This window comes from Micrasema longulum, unplaced genomic scaffold (assembly GCF_059751315.1).
Source record: "Micrasema longulum isolate JH-2025_06_02 unplaced genomic scaffold, ASM5975131v1 h1tg000543l, whole genome shotgun sequence".
Classification (NCBI taxonomy): domain Eukaryota; kingdom Metazoa; phylum Arthropoda; class Insecta; order Trichoptera; family Brachycentridae; genus Micrasema; species Micrasema longulum.
In genome coordinates this window covers 124,404-139,824 of record NW_028277739.1, presented here as the reverse complement: position 1 = coordinate 139,824, position 15,421 = coordinate 124,404, and the positions used below count along the sequence as shown (strand labels likewise).

The following is a 15,421-nucleotide window of genomic DNA, read 5'->3' as shown; positions in this document are numbered from 1 at the left end:
TTTGCAGAAAACGACAGGATCTAATGTTCAATGATACCTCATTTAAATTTTGAATATATACGTATAATTCTGTATCGAAACATTTTCTTTTATATCAAGCATTTTCAAGTTAATGAATTCATAAAATTAAAATAAATACCTATACATATATTAACTCAAATTTATTTACGTAAACTAGATTTCTGGAGGCATTTATCTTCCCGTCAGCATCTACACCGCAAGATTTTTCTATTGCTGTGGGTGTTTTTTGCAAATTAAGAAATGCCGTTTTTGTGATCAACACTATTTTCAGAAGGTGGTTGTTATAGTTTTTTGTTTGAAAGTGGCCTGGCTGTTTTTAGCAGAACATAAACTTCACCTTACAGCACCCGATAACACTAAAATCTTTTTTTTTTTCAAAATTTTGGACTCGCTGCTTTCTGTATAACTACGATAAATTAGATTCATAATTATGTTGTGTGCTGTGATTGGACAGTGTTCAAAGTCAAAAAAAGCTAATCAATATCCGATATGATCATCATCATCATTTCCCTACACACATCTGATAAACATGAATAAGGTAAGATTATCAGACTAATGGTCTAGGTACCAGCCAAGGGACAATAAAATATTGATATGTTAAACCATATTTCAAACAAACATTTCGAATTAAAATCCTGGACGAGTGATTTTGACTCAATGGCTGCTCTAAGGTAAAAATCCTCAAAAAATGTTTTTGCTGTCGACATGATCCATTAGAAGAAAATCTCAATTCAAGCTTGTTTACTTACAGTTTTTTTAGAATCTTGTAAGTCATTATTTTGAAATTATTCACGATTTAGATTACTTACAGATATAGAATTAAGAATAGTCTAGAAACCGCATACGCACATCAAACCGAAGGCAACATAACTACTCATAAATGAGTAGCTTTACGCTTTGACCCATTAGTTTCTTGGTAGACGTCGCTCTGTGCGCAACTCCTGATTTGAATTCAACTGTGCCGTGTTGTGTCCTTTTAAAATGTAGAAATACTGCTAGGATCTTAAAGATAAAAGATGAAAGATATCACATTTCATGTGTAATTAGCAAACAAATGTTTAAGTAGCAAATGCACTACTTAAAAATAAAATTATTTTTCCATCTATCAGATTGTCGAAGAAACAAAATGAAAATTTCGATAGTGTTGCCAAGGTAGTATTTTTTTTACCCTACTTTGCTCATCTTATGCAAGAACTAATAATAATTAGAAACCTCTGATATAACAACGCCATGGGGGACATTTGAACAACGTTCTCTTTAAAACATCAAATATTATTTAACACGATATAAAAATATCAGTTTTATGTAAAATAAAATTTGTTTTATATTTTAAGTTCAAGGTTCATAAATTCAATTACTCTTATTAAATGACCCTTTACTTATCTACTCTGTTGTGTCAATTAATGTTCCCGCGTGCACAATAAAATTCTAGAGAAATTAACAGATTGCTTTTTTTTACCTTACATTTGTGTTATGATTATTTTTTTCCCATCAAGCAACATTACGCGGCCACATCACGAATGCGCGCGGCAAAAGTAGGCCATAGTAGGGAGATTATTGGACACATACCGATGTATGCAAATATGATTCAACGCTTCTTCTGGACTGTTCTTAATTCTATGCTTACATAATATTTATTGAGTTAAGACGGGACGTATTTACAGGGAGCTGTCAGGCATGCAATCTAGTATTCTTCGTTTTATAATGTTTGACAGGTTCTCTGTTTATTTATTTATTTATTTTGTTCATTAACGCCCAAAAGGCATTTACAAAAAATAAAAATGAATTACATGCTAACATACTAAATAATAAACAGAATATACAGAAAAAATATGTGAAATTAGTTAGAAAGAATATGATACAAAGTAAAAAAAAAAAACAATAATAACAAAGATATGCAAGAAAAAACAGTAAGCATATAAACAAAAAATGCAAAGATATAAGCTTATGAAATAAATTCTGTAAGGCAAACAATAAATAAAGTGTTACGGTAAGCAAGAAAGACATTTTTAAGTTAAATTAATAAACAAGCAAGCATATATTATTACGAAAAAATAAGAAATAAAAATATGTATCTATGAAATGCGTATTTGCCAATACTACAGTGCAATTTGATATAATGGTAAAAAATAAAAAAAACAAGTATAAGGTAATAAAAATAAACAAGTAAGTATTTTTTTAAATTATGAAATTGAATTGTCAATAATGGTTTGACGAGCAGCTACAAATAAACTTGATATTTTGGACTTATAAGATGGTAAAGAATTGGACAGAATGTCTGCAGCCGTTCCATAAGTGTTACCTAACCTATGCAGTCTCGGTATCAATGAATTGTTTTGTTGGTTGGAAGAAGTACTGGGGCAATGAAACAATAAAGTACTCCTAGTGTTGACAGCCGGTACTCTAAAATTAATCAATTCAAGTATTTTTGGTGCGTCAAAAAGAGAGTTTACAATTTTATACAGTACAATGAGATCATCAATAGTTCTTCTTTCAGAAAGTGTTGTTAGGTTAAACAGTGTTAATAAATAGTCATAATTCAAATTTTGAATTGGAATGTTTAGTTTGTAGTTTATATATCGTAGAAATTTATGTTGAATGTTTTCTATATTATAAACATGAACATTATAGCAGGGTGACCATATTGATGAATTAAAATCTAAATTACTTCTTACAAGAGAACAGTATAATATTTTCAATGATCGGATGGACTTGAAGTTTTTTGTATTTCTCAAAATAAAGCCCAACATTTTTAATGCCTTGCTTGAAATTTCATTGACATGATAAACAAAAGACAATTTTTCATCAAAAGCAGGTTCTGCATTTTATGTCGTTTTCAGTTTCAGTACATTTTTTTGCAGCTTAATAAATGGAATGAAAAAATAACTTATAATGAAAATCATTTTACCCTAGGTAATTTTACCGCGCCATATTAAGTTGTACAATCCGTTTATAATTTATTTTTATTAACTATTTTTTTTATATACAACGTTCCCTCACCGGAGAGTCCGTACCGAGGGAAACATTCAACATTATTTTTTAACATAACTTATTAATTTTTCTTTTAACATTTATCCTATTAGTAACAACTACAAATAAAAACAATAAAAGCACATTGTATGCTAATTGACCTATCCACTCATCAATCCGTGCCTAAATCCCCTCATTTATTCATTTTAGCTAGCAATTTTATAGTGACAGTTCTTAATTGCCGATAGACAATAAAAGTAGGTTATACACTTTAATCAAGAAGCAGACCAATCCTTTTTGACTGAAAGTCGTGTTAATTTTGAATCGTTTTCCAGCACCATGGTGAAAAAGATCAATGGCTCTGTATTTATATTGTTAATATCATTTTATCTCCTTTTTCCTTATGTGGTTAGGGGAGGTGGAGAGTATTTAGTATGCGCCTCACCAATCGTCGGTATTCCTCATATCTGGTGCTGAAAATATCCTCACATATGAACAATCTATTGTGGTCTGAATATATTTGTAGAGCTGAAGATGATTTTCTGCTATTTGTAAGAAGTGCGGGTCGGGAAAATAGACAATGCTGTCTGGTTTTATAAAAAAAGTACGTTGGAAATTTGCAATATACCCTGCATTTTTAAACGATTTGTTGACTTGTACTTTAAAGTCTCTGGTTTTAATTTGCTTTATTGAAAATTAACTTATTAAGTCCATTTTACAATGGTTAATACATTTTTTTTAAATAATAAAGATAGCTGAAATAAAATACAACTTTAAAAAAAAAGGACAAAATAAAAAATTAAAAAATTATAACTACCTTAAGACAAGATCTAGTCCATCTAAGTGATTGTTTAAATAAAAAAAGACATACCAAGAAAGTCCGAATTTTGTATCGAGTTTACATTACGACGCAATCGGGACATTGGTAAAAAATAAAAATAAATAAAATAAATAATAATAATATCTGTGCTATGTTAATTAAGGAACAACACATTGCTAATTTCATTTCTTTTTTTTAATAGTAAAAATAAATATTTGCGTTCTTATGATTCTCCCAAAAATTCATTTTGAAGGCCATATTTTTAATGAGTTGTAAATAACTCAATATTAGAAAATGGGAATCAAGTTGGGGTAGAGTGGGATTCGAACCACGAACCTTTGGTCCGTGAGACCGAGACACTAGCCACAGGACCACAATCCGATTTAAATTTGATTTATTTTCGCAACCAGCGAATACTACCTGTTCAATTAAGCTATTTAGTATATAAAACATAAATATGGAGTCATTTTTTATGTAATGATGGTACATCAATCAAGCTTATTAGTAAATTAAACATTTATAGAAGTCAATTTTATTTTTTAAATATAAATAAATAATTCTTTATATTTTACAACGGGTATACATGAGTTACAAATACAAAATAAAAACTACAATTAATACAATAACATTAACACTTTTTAAAAAATCCCACAAAGTCAGGGCCTATGTGTGGGTATTTTTATTATTATTATTATTATTATTATTATTATATATATTATTATTATTTACTGGAAGAAATGTTATTTTTTTGTTTTATAGACATGAGATATTTTTTACATTTTTTCATTTTGAGTCTTCAAATAGGGCGCAAATAGGGAAAGAGTATGCAATGTTCTTGCGAAACAGAGCCATTTTCTTTTTTTATGAACTAGGTTGAAGAAAATCTATTTCTAGGAATAATTATTTAAAAAAATAATAGTCTTCCCGTTGCGAGACACAATACATATATGAAATTTATGAAAACTTTTAGAAATTTTTTCAAAACATGAAGTCTGCCTGAAAAAAATATTACGTTATTTCCTAGAGTGAAGCATGAGACATATAAATATTAGTTTTAGAAGTAATTTGGACCTCCGAAAATTCCAACACGTAAGTTCAGTGATTCATTCATTGGGTACTGTATACGCTTTTATAACTAAATCCTTTATTGATAGAACTTAAAATATTGGAAATAATAAGAATAAATAATGGAATAATAATAACCACATAGACATTATATTTTCGCTAACATAAATATGTGACTAGTCTTTAACTGATATTAACAGTAGGTTTCTCCTTTTCTGAAATGGTGTGATTCAAATTTATATCACCTGGAAAAGAGTTATAATTTTTTTTAATACGCTCAGTAATAAAAGAAATGATTTAATTTTAATTTTTTTATTAAAATCAAAATCTGTGCCCCAAAGACCAAACTATTTTTTTATCAAATGAATACATTCAGAATCTGCTAGAAGAAAAAAATAAATGAAAATGAAACTAGCGAACATTCTGTTTTAGAGGCCACTTTAAACAATGTGATACAAACGCTATTCTGCCTATGTTTGACTGCCAACTGTTCATTCTTGTGAAGCTCTCTTTATCAACTGAATTACGCGTAATAGTAAAACCATACCGCACCATTCAGTTTCATATCTTGTGTATGTTTTTTATAGTTCCCTTATTCAGGAAACATGTAATCCCTTTTCTCCGTCGGATACAATACACGCTTTACATATTTCATATTATGACTTTGAAAGGGGTCTGTTTGCGGTAGTTACAGTGATCTGAACACGGAATAGGAACACTTTCAAAGACCCGGATAATACCATATACACTTGATTACCTCATTTCAAATAAGAATAATTCTCCTTAGCGTGGTAACGGCAGAATTACCTACCTGTGTTTAGTTCAAACACCACCGGTAAACCGGAGCTTGACAAATGGGCTTCATATTTTTACGCTCCTAATCCTTAGACGAACATTTTAATCCCGGCTTATTAAAAAACATGTTTCAAAACTATGTTAATTCAAGCTTTTTACTGAAAATTTTTGATAGAAGTTCATTGGTGTTTATTATATTAGTTCTGTATATAGAAATATATTTTATTATATACGCCCAGGAGGTTATATCGCGACAGGTACAAAATAAAAATTAAAGAAATTTATTTTAAAAGTAAATATGTACTCGTGTTTATTAAATATATTTTGATTTTCTCTATTATCGAAATAAATTATGCTTTATAGATATTAATAAATCAAAGTAAAACATTACAAAAAATAGGTAGGTACTAATTTCAATATTTTCAAAAATTAAATCAGTTTTAGGCAAAAAAATTAACTAACAGTCGGTATTTATTATTTAAGTGTAGGTAAATAAAATACAAAAAGTCAGTGATTTAAAAGCATTCGAGTAACGTAAATTATTTTGATTTTATTTTAGACAGCCTAGTGATGTAATGGTCAGCACATTTGCTTATTATGCAAGAACTCTCGGGTTCGATTCCTAACATTGATAATATGAAATATTTATTTAAAAGGTTTTTTTCACACAGAAGCGAAAAACTGATAATCACGATACGCTGCGGTTGGTGTACCAATGCAGTCCCCTATGCACCATCAGGCGCAGAAAGATAATGACGATGGTGATTTTAATTTTATCACCGTAAGAATTTCTAGTCTAAAAACTCACAATGGAAAACGAAAAGTATTAACTTCTCCATACTCGTTTCCAAGCCGGTGTTGTCTGGTGATAGGATTATTTACTTACCCTTTACAGTAACACCTCTTTTTCAAAAGATCCTTCAGGTAAAAAAAAACAATTCAATTACTAATCCAGTAAGAAACCAACATATTTAATATATTAATTTACTGTTTATATATATTTTTTTATTACATCTTGTACTGTGTTTTAACTATATTTTTTTCTATTCACCTGGTATTTGGCAAGGTTTTTTTAAAATATATTTTTCGCTATACACATGCATTTTTTTCACTGCGACAACATATATTTTTCTAACTATGTATTTTGTTTTTACTACGTATTTTACTGGGTAATTAAATATTTGTTTACTGTGTTACCATGTTTTTCACTATTTCCGCTACTTTTATTATTGTTTCTGTGTGTTGGTTACTGTTTTTATTTTCACTGTCTTAGAACAGAGTAAATAACCCTAGTTAGATAGTCAAAGCAACTTTGTATAAATTATAATTTATGGGTAATATGATAATTAATAAATAAAATCAAAATAAATCAATTAGGGTAGACTTATCACAGGTTTATTATATTTAGGGTCCTACACATAAACTTGGTATAGAATTACGCTTACGTAAAGTAATAGAAAATGGATGAGAACATTACCCTTATTATAATGGTAAAATGGGGATGGGAATACCAATTGTAAAAATACAGCCAATTTTAGAAGGATCGAATCGAACACATCTACACATGCGTGATAAAATTACCTAGGATGGACTGATTTTTATTGCATTATTTTTTATTTTATTTATTTAATAGCAGACAATAGGCTTACCAGTACAACCGTAAGGCCGACTAATCTGAACTAAATTTTCACTTCGTTTTGAGAAATTTTTGCCTCGTAGTATAGTGATAAGCGCGTTCACCTATTTTGATTTATGTCCCGAATTAGATTGCTGGGAAGATTGACAAGAAAACTGTTATTCAAAAGAGGTTGGAAATGGAACCAATTCTGGGCAAGCGATTTCGACTCGAAGGCTACTCTCAAGTAAAAATCTTACAAAAGGAATCAAAAGTCTATAAATCGGCTTCGTAATGTAATGGTTGGCGTTTTTGCTTACTGCTATTGAGATGCCGGGTTCAATTCCTGGCAGAGTTGACGTGGAATATTAATTACTTTTAATAGTGGTTCAACACTGAAATATTTACTGCCCCTGGACTTATACCTGAAGGGTTAGACCGATAATCTTACCTTGCATGGAAAAAATAAATCTATAAAGGTACGTTGTGATTGGAGTGACAATATTGTGTCCTATGTACCACTGGATGCAGCTAGATAAATCATTTTTTATAAAAATTAACACTTAAGTATGTTATTGTCCCTGGACTGGCATCTGAAGCGTAAGACTGATCACCTAACCTTTCTATAATATATGATCGAGGTACGCTGCATTTGATTTAACAATGCCTTGCCCTATGCACCATCGGGTGTGAGGAAGTGTTTGATTAAAATCAATCATTAAAATGATGATTTTTATAAACAATCTATAATATTAATACTCTAGAAACACATTCACATCTATCGTGCCAATCCACTAGGTCCGGTAAAATCAGGGTTGGTTTGAACTTTTTAGATTTTAAATTTTTAATTTTTATTTCTTTAGTATCTTCTCGAAAGTGAAATTGTTTATGTAATATAATATTTGTCTAACACTATAGAAACAATGATTGCCCTCATGTCATTTTACAAACATTGATTAAATATGCACGAAGCCAGCAGAAGTTATTTTATACTCTAAGCTTAGCTACTTAACTGAAGTGATCGAATCGATTACAAATTGATTATGGATAGGTACGGTATGGATTCTAATAAAGTTTCTATGAGTTATTTCAAAATTTTGTTTACACAAGAATAACAAAATTACCGCAGTAACAACATATTAACGTTTAATTAGCTTTGCTTTGCAAAAGGAACAACTCCGTTCATAAGGCATAGAAAGTTTATTGGATAAGTTGGCTCGTTTTCCTAGCTAACTGCGGACGGAATAAAGGTAAATGTTATTTTTGCACAAAGCTTCGAAATTAACATAAACTCTTCGTCCTTAATCCACCTTGAAAAGGATACACACAAACTTACACAACTTTCTATTTTGCTTCCTTTTTCGTTAGTTTGTATAAGACCAATCTCTTTACAAAAACAAGGTCTATAAATTTTAAGAGTGGTCTTTATGAGATGTTTTTGTTATTCTTTCATCTGTTTAATAAATATATTTTAACTTCGTAATGCCTAACGTGGCATATGCAAAGTTAATATTTAAATCACATGTCTTATTTATTTCAATACATTTTACACATCAAACTTTCTAGGCCTGAGCGTGAATGAATCCGTGAGTTCCTGAGGGGAGTACCAGAAATACCCTAGCTAAAATGATATAAATTCGATATTTATAATAAATTTGTTATGACTTGTCACATTGAATATAAAATGTTTAAAAACATTTATAGTTTTATGCGAAATTCACAGTTTTTTTTCATAAAATACTGTTACGAGAGGATGCTGTACAAGTATGGCATCGCTCTGCTCTCGTAGTGAAACTGAAGAGAATTTATCTAATATCGCGTTACTCGTTAGCGGAGAATTAAGAAAAGAAATGCATGTAAGCGCAAAATCCGTTTTTTTGTGGCTATGGCCGGAAATTTGCGCTTAAATTGCAAAAAGCTCACTTTCAAACTGAAAACCATATCAAAGATTATTAAACTGTCAAGCTTTGAATTATGATGTTTGCTGTTTGCACGCGAGAAGAAGCAAACATAAATCTGAATTATTATTGAAAAACTTCTGCAGAAAAATACTGAAATAAAACTCTTGCATTTTTAATAATGTGGTGTAGGATTTTATAAAAATGAATGAAAATAATAACAAACAAGTCATTGAAAAAATATGCCACTTCGGTGACCCAAAATACGCTCTTTATGTTCGAAAGGGTTAAAAAACCAATATTAATAATTGGAGTTAAAAAATAAAATAAAGTATTTTAAAAAAAAAAAACAGTTTTCATGAATATTCCTCAGAAAATCTTGCTTTTTTGGTCCATTTATTCATGAAAAACAAAAGTCACATCCTTACTTCATATTTAATATTAGTAGCACGTTTTTTTAAATTTTATATCTTTTTTAATTTTACGTTTTTTTTTAAATGATAATATTTGTCTGATTTATAAAGTGCCATTTTTGTGAAAAATCACCTTAAAAGCGCTTTACAATTGTATAAGTCAACTTACATTCCAAGCTAAAGTAAAATATTTTCTGATTTGGGTATGACAAACGGAAGAAGTAAGATTTTAGTTGATATCTAAAGTGACTGGAACTTTCGATGATTCGTAATTGTGAAGACAATTAGTTCCAGGCAGACAAACGCACGATCTCCGAACTCAGTGTTTGAGCAAAGCCGGATTTCAACATGTTGTCCTCTGCCTAATTCAAATGTTGACCTAATAGCAGATTTTCTTTGACATGTATTTTCCCTAACACATAGATCCGCTATTTTGGAGCTATTTCATTTTAAAGATTTAATGCTGTGCAGGAAACCTGTATTTTATTCACTCTGGGCTTTTCAACCAGTGCAAATTTCAAAGATGTTATGAGATGTGAGAATATTTTTTTACTCCCATAATAAGCCTTGCTACTGCATTGAAAACAAATTGAAGTTCGGCCTCCGTGGTGTAGTGGTCAAGACGCTTGACTCACGCACGGAAGGTTCCTGGTTTGATTCCCGGTGAAAACATAAAAATTAAAATGTGATTTTTCTCAAGCCTGGTTGTTCTGTAATGTAATTCACCACTATAATTGGGCCTCCTGGCCTGTTGTGGTGCAAAAAAAAATGAAACGAATAACGTTTATTAGTTTGGTATTTTGAGAGTAATCAAGTTGCAAAACGATAATTATATTCACAAAGGCTTCAGTTGCATCTATGGAAATAATTCTGGGTACAGATTTGATTTGTCGGAGATAGAAGAAACCAGCACTTACCGTTTAATTGACCTGAGAATAAAGAGATGATATTAATCTAAATGAACACCCAGTAGTTCATTATTTATAGGAGGAGTAAGATCACAACATGTGATTAAAACGCGAGATCAGTTTTAAAGGTTTTGTCGGTTTTCTTTCTTTGTCTATTGAAGCTCAATTTTATATGGATTAAGTTTGAGTATATTTGATGACATCCAATTATTGATGATTTGGGTGCATTGAAATACGTGGTTTTGTCTATTGTTTGTATCTCAAAAAGAGCAGTAACGCATAACAATAAGAAAATGTGAATGACCCAAATAATATTATAATTTTAGACACATTGTTAATGAACAGTGTTAATAGCATGGGACCAAGCACGGAACCATGTGGGACGCTAGATTTACAAAGGGCGAATGAAGACTTTTTGCTTTTGGATGTTTTATTTATGGATGGGGGGGGGGTTAGCGCTAAATAAGCTATTGAAGTCTAAATGACCTAAACAGGTCACAAAATCAGATAATAAAAATATTAAAAAATTGATCGAGTAAAGTATGTATCCGTTAACAATCAAAGACATTAAAAATGTGTTGGAATAAATTAATTACTAATATTTTATAAACCTGTTATCTAACTGTTATTAAAATGTTCTTCTGATTATATTTTTAACAAATTTATGTTTTTTTATTATTTACATTTCTGTATAAGAGCAATTGAAGTTTTTTATGTCAAAATATATATTATTTTCCCCCAATACTTTTACTAGCAATTATTGAAATGCTGGCCGCTTAGTTATGATAATGGGTACTACTTTTTATGTTTGTGATGTTCCGTGATGTTCCATTGCCTCCACATGTTGTATTATATTTTTATAAAACTATTTCCATTTAATGTAAATAAAATGCGTATTTTCAGCTTTGATCGCTATTTTCACATCGAATCTGGAGTTTTTTAGTGGGATGATTTTTTTTTACATGTTTTACACAAAACATACAGAATTTTCCGACCACGGTTTAAATTCAATCAATTGAATGCCTATTTAAAAAGTAGGGATAGTGATCATTTTTACAAAACGTTTTAACACGGAATGATGTAAATAATTATACAATGATCATTCGTTTTGAGACATTAAAATAGATAAAATCCAATCAGGACATCATTTTAGTATTCGTCTATAAAAATTTAGACGTTCTCAAAATACGAAAGGAATTGAACACGAGAGCTCTAACATGGAAGGTAATCGCGATGACCATTGGACTATGAGGCAGATTATAAATGAATCGGTCATTTGAGAAACCCTATAAGTCAGTTTTTTGGTGGATATGACTTTGACTTGAAATGCACTTTATTCCGTTAAAAAACTAGTTTTTTGTTAAAGAATACACTATTTCATACTTTGGTTATAGTTTTTTACGTTATTAAGTTTATAAATTTACTATAATTGACTTAAGCTATTGTGATACAGTAAATACAGTTATTGATACCATTTGTGTTTGCAATATGGTCATGAGGTCATCATCACCATTACCTTTCCGCACCTAATGGTGCATAGGACATTACATCGATACACCAATTGCAGCGTATCTTGATCATTTTTGTTACATGAAGGCAAGATGATCAGTCTCACGCTTCAGGTACAAACACCATTTTAATACGATATTTGAGTTTGTTTACCGACAAAAGACTGGAATTCACCCCCTCGGGAGTCATTAAGATTAACAAATTGCAACAGGGATGAAGAATACTTTAAAGAAGGGAATATGGAAGTCTAGGGATCTACAGGGCTGATGACCTCTTTTACTTCACTAAAATCAACAGATAGATGAATTGAAGAAATATGGATTTTAAAACATAGGCAAAATGATAAATGTTACACAGTGTGTAAAATGGCCACTTAAACCAGCAAATGACAAATCGTGAGCCCTGTAAATGCCTAGACTTTCATATTTTTTTCTTAAAGGTATTCTACCCCTTTAAAATCAATATTTCAAATCAACCATGGCAAACGCGCTGACCATTACAATGGTCATGAAGCAAAATGACAATGCCCGACAAAGGCATTCTATCCTATTTGCCAAACTCACAGTGAAAGGGGCAGTGAAAAGGGTAGTGAAAGAAGCAGTGAAAGCAGTGGAGTTCAATCCAATAATATCACAATATATGAAGTTGAAAATTTTTAAATAGTAACTCGTTTATTGACCAATAAAATACTTTTTTTGTATGGACGAAACCGATAGGAATATCTATATATTTAAAATAAAACTTGCACCATCACATTATTTTTTATTTAAGTTTCGTATTACGTAAAAACTTCATTCAAACCATAATAAAGATAATAACAAACAGTTTTTGTGTGAGTTCTAAAAAGTTTAGACTGACTTACTTATGAGGTTTCTCAAGTGACCGATTCAAATATATTTTTGGATGTTAATAAATACCGTTAGGTTTAACTTTTTTTGTGATTTATCATATTTGTATACATGTTTCTGTATGTATAGATGGGGTCTACGTCACAACACACTGACGCATTCATTCCGTGCGCCTTTAACGTAGACCTCAGAAAGAAATATTAAGGTCATTGTTTTGCATTCCCGATACCTCCTGAAGTGTACATACATACCTGCTTATAATTATAAAAACATATATCAAAATACGATCAAAGCTGAAAATACGCTTTTTATTTATATTGTATAATAATTAATATGCAATTCTAGCAACAAAGGGCAGTAATTTTTAATCATTTATATCATAATATGCTCCATTGCATATGTACTACAATTCTCATATAGACAAACGGTTGTCCGTGCTATCAGGAGAGTATCCAGCCGCCATGCAGAGGGGAGGACAGCCACTCATACTCTCTTCACAGGCGCACCACGTCTTATTATTCGCCTTTCTACTCTATCTGCTATCCTGATACCCGATTCTCCACCAACTCTACTAAACCAGGATCAAGAGAACAAAAATTAGTGACTAGCGTCACATAATAAAATTCAAAGACTTTTAAAATATATAAAAATGATTTATTTCATTTGCACGATGTTCTGTTGTTTAAATTGGGTAAATAGCATTGACATATTTATACATAGACGTGCCCTTTATAGTTCAATGTTTAAAAAAAAAGTGACATGAAAACGTACGCATAGTTAATGAGTAAGTTTATTTAGACCAGGGCTGCATTTAACGAGCATGAATGTGCCAGAAACAATCGGAGGATCCTCATTTTTGGTATATAATAAAGTTTGTATTTTATGTTAACAATTAATTTTATTTTTTGATGGATGTCAATCAGATTATTTTCTTAAATTCCTTATAATTTCGACCCATTTATTTCCATTCACTGGATTTTAGGAATACAAAAATAATATTAACTCACGTTTACTGTACTTTAAAAACGAATTCTTATCAGTACATCCCTGTAACTAAGAAGAGCTTCGCAATTGCGCCACTGGGTGTAGTTTGACGTTTACAAAAAAATAAATTTATATTTGAATAATTATTGTTTTAAGCTTTGTTATCAATCATGAACAAATATTTACAGGTTATTTTTTTTTAAATTACAGTGTTTTGCACAATCATTTTTGCATCGTTAATCCGAAAGGTTTTCATAACACTAGCAGGCATTTTGCTTTTGATTCTAAACGTCGCGCCTATATAGCGATCGAAGTATTACTAAATACACATTGGGCGTGACTAAACATTTGGGCATGAGTTAAGTGTCATCATTTTCAAGGGCTCAGAGCATGTATTTATGTATTAATGTCAATGGTAAATAACAAATATACTCGTATGTAGAAAAAAATGTCACAAATCGTAGGTTACAAGTAATTATGTTTTGTATGGGGAAAATAGCCATACTATGACAATCCCTCCTCGAATGAAAAATTATTGATGAAGTCATTATTACCAGACCTCCAGACCTTTGAATAAATATTTGAAAAAAACAACATATCTATGTTGTTTACGATGTCTTTAACATAACTTTTTTAACAAAATACTTTCATTACTTTTAATGCCTGAATCAGCCTGTATAGAAAGATGAAAGAATATGTTTCTCAAAAAATTGGAAAAATAGTTGATGCTTTATTGTGTTAAACGATCATTTGAAAAAGCCAATGATAGATAAATCAAATAGGTTCTCAAAGCCTGTCAGTATTAAAAATGAGTAAAAATTATGCTAAGCCCTTTGCATAAAGTAATTTAAAACGAAAATATGAACTTAATTATTCATAGATGGCGCTTTTATAATTTTTTAAAAAAAAAATATATTTTTACGTTTGTTTTCAATGAAAATTTTACAAAACTTGGTTTGCTGAAACTTAACACTAAATTGATTGTAACAAATACCATAACAATAAAATTAAAGTCCTTTTTAGAAAATGGTGTAAAAAACCAAAAATGAGATAAATAATAAGCGCCATCTATAAATAATTATGTAGTTTCATGTTTTCGTTAGAAATCAGCTTATAGCATTACTTTAGAATAAATAGTGTTGTGAAATACTTTTTTTTTATTACTTGGAGGCAAGATAAACAGTGTTGCGCTTTAAATACCATCCCAAGGAGTACGAAATATTGCAGTGTACAAATATTATTGTTTAATTCATCAGTCATGCATCAGACCCATGCCCTTTTTATGGTTGACCAACACGCTGACTGCTTGCCGGGTAAATTTAATATTAGTGTATTAATTATAACAAAAAACATGGTTTATTGTAATTTATTTTCTCTCTCTTTAAAATTTTGCTCTTTGTCATTTACAGTTTTTTTACTGAAATTTATTAATTAATTAATCAATTGTCATTTAGTATCACAAATTCCAAATATAATTTAGTACCTGCCTCCAATTTTATCGAAAATTGGATTTAATCTGATAAGATTTTTTTCAATACTTAGTTTTCTGAATTAGTATGACATGGGTTAAATGTT

General features: G+C 30.2%; 1 protein-coding gene across 2 annotated transcripts in view; it reads left to right on the top strand.

Moving 5' to 3' along the window:
* The window catches only part of LOC148280767 (neurotrimin-like), a 253,317-nt gene extending 239,719 nt beyond the window's left edge, over positions 1-13,598 (top strand). Inside the window, exon 8 of one of the 2 annotated variants that reach the window (XM_088227843.1) lies at positions 13,307-13,598. In XM_088227843.1, coding sequence (XP_088083969.1) covers positions 13,307-13,410 — 104 coding nt within the window. In that variant the 3' untranslated portion in view covers positions 13,411-13,598. Of the gene's footprint in view, positions 1-13,282 lie in introns of both variants that reach the window. The other variant, XM_088227842.1, reaches the window with a different exon arrangement.
* Positions 13,599-15,421: the final 1,823 nt, after the last annotated feature.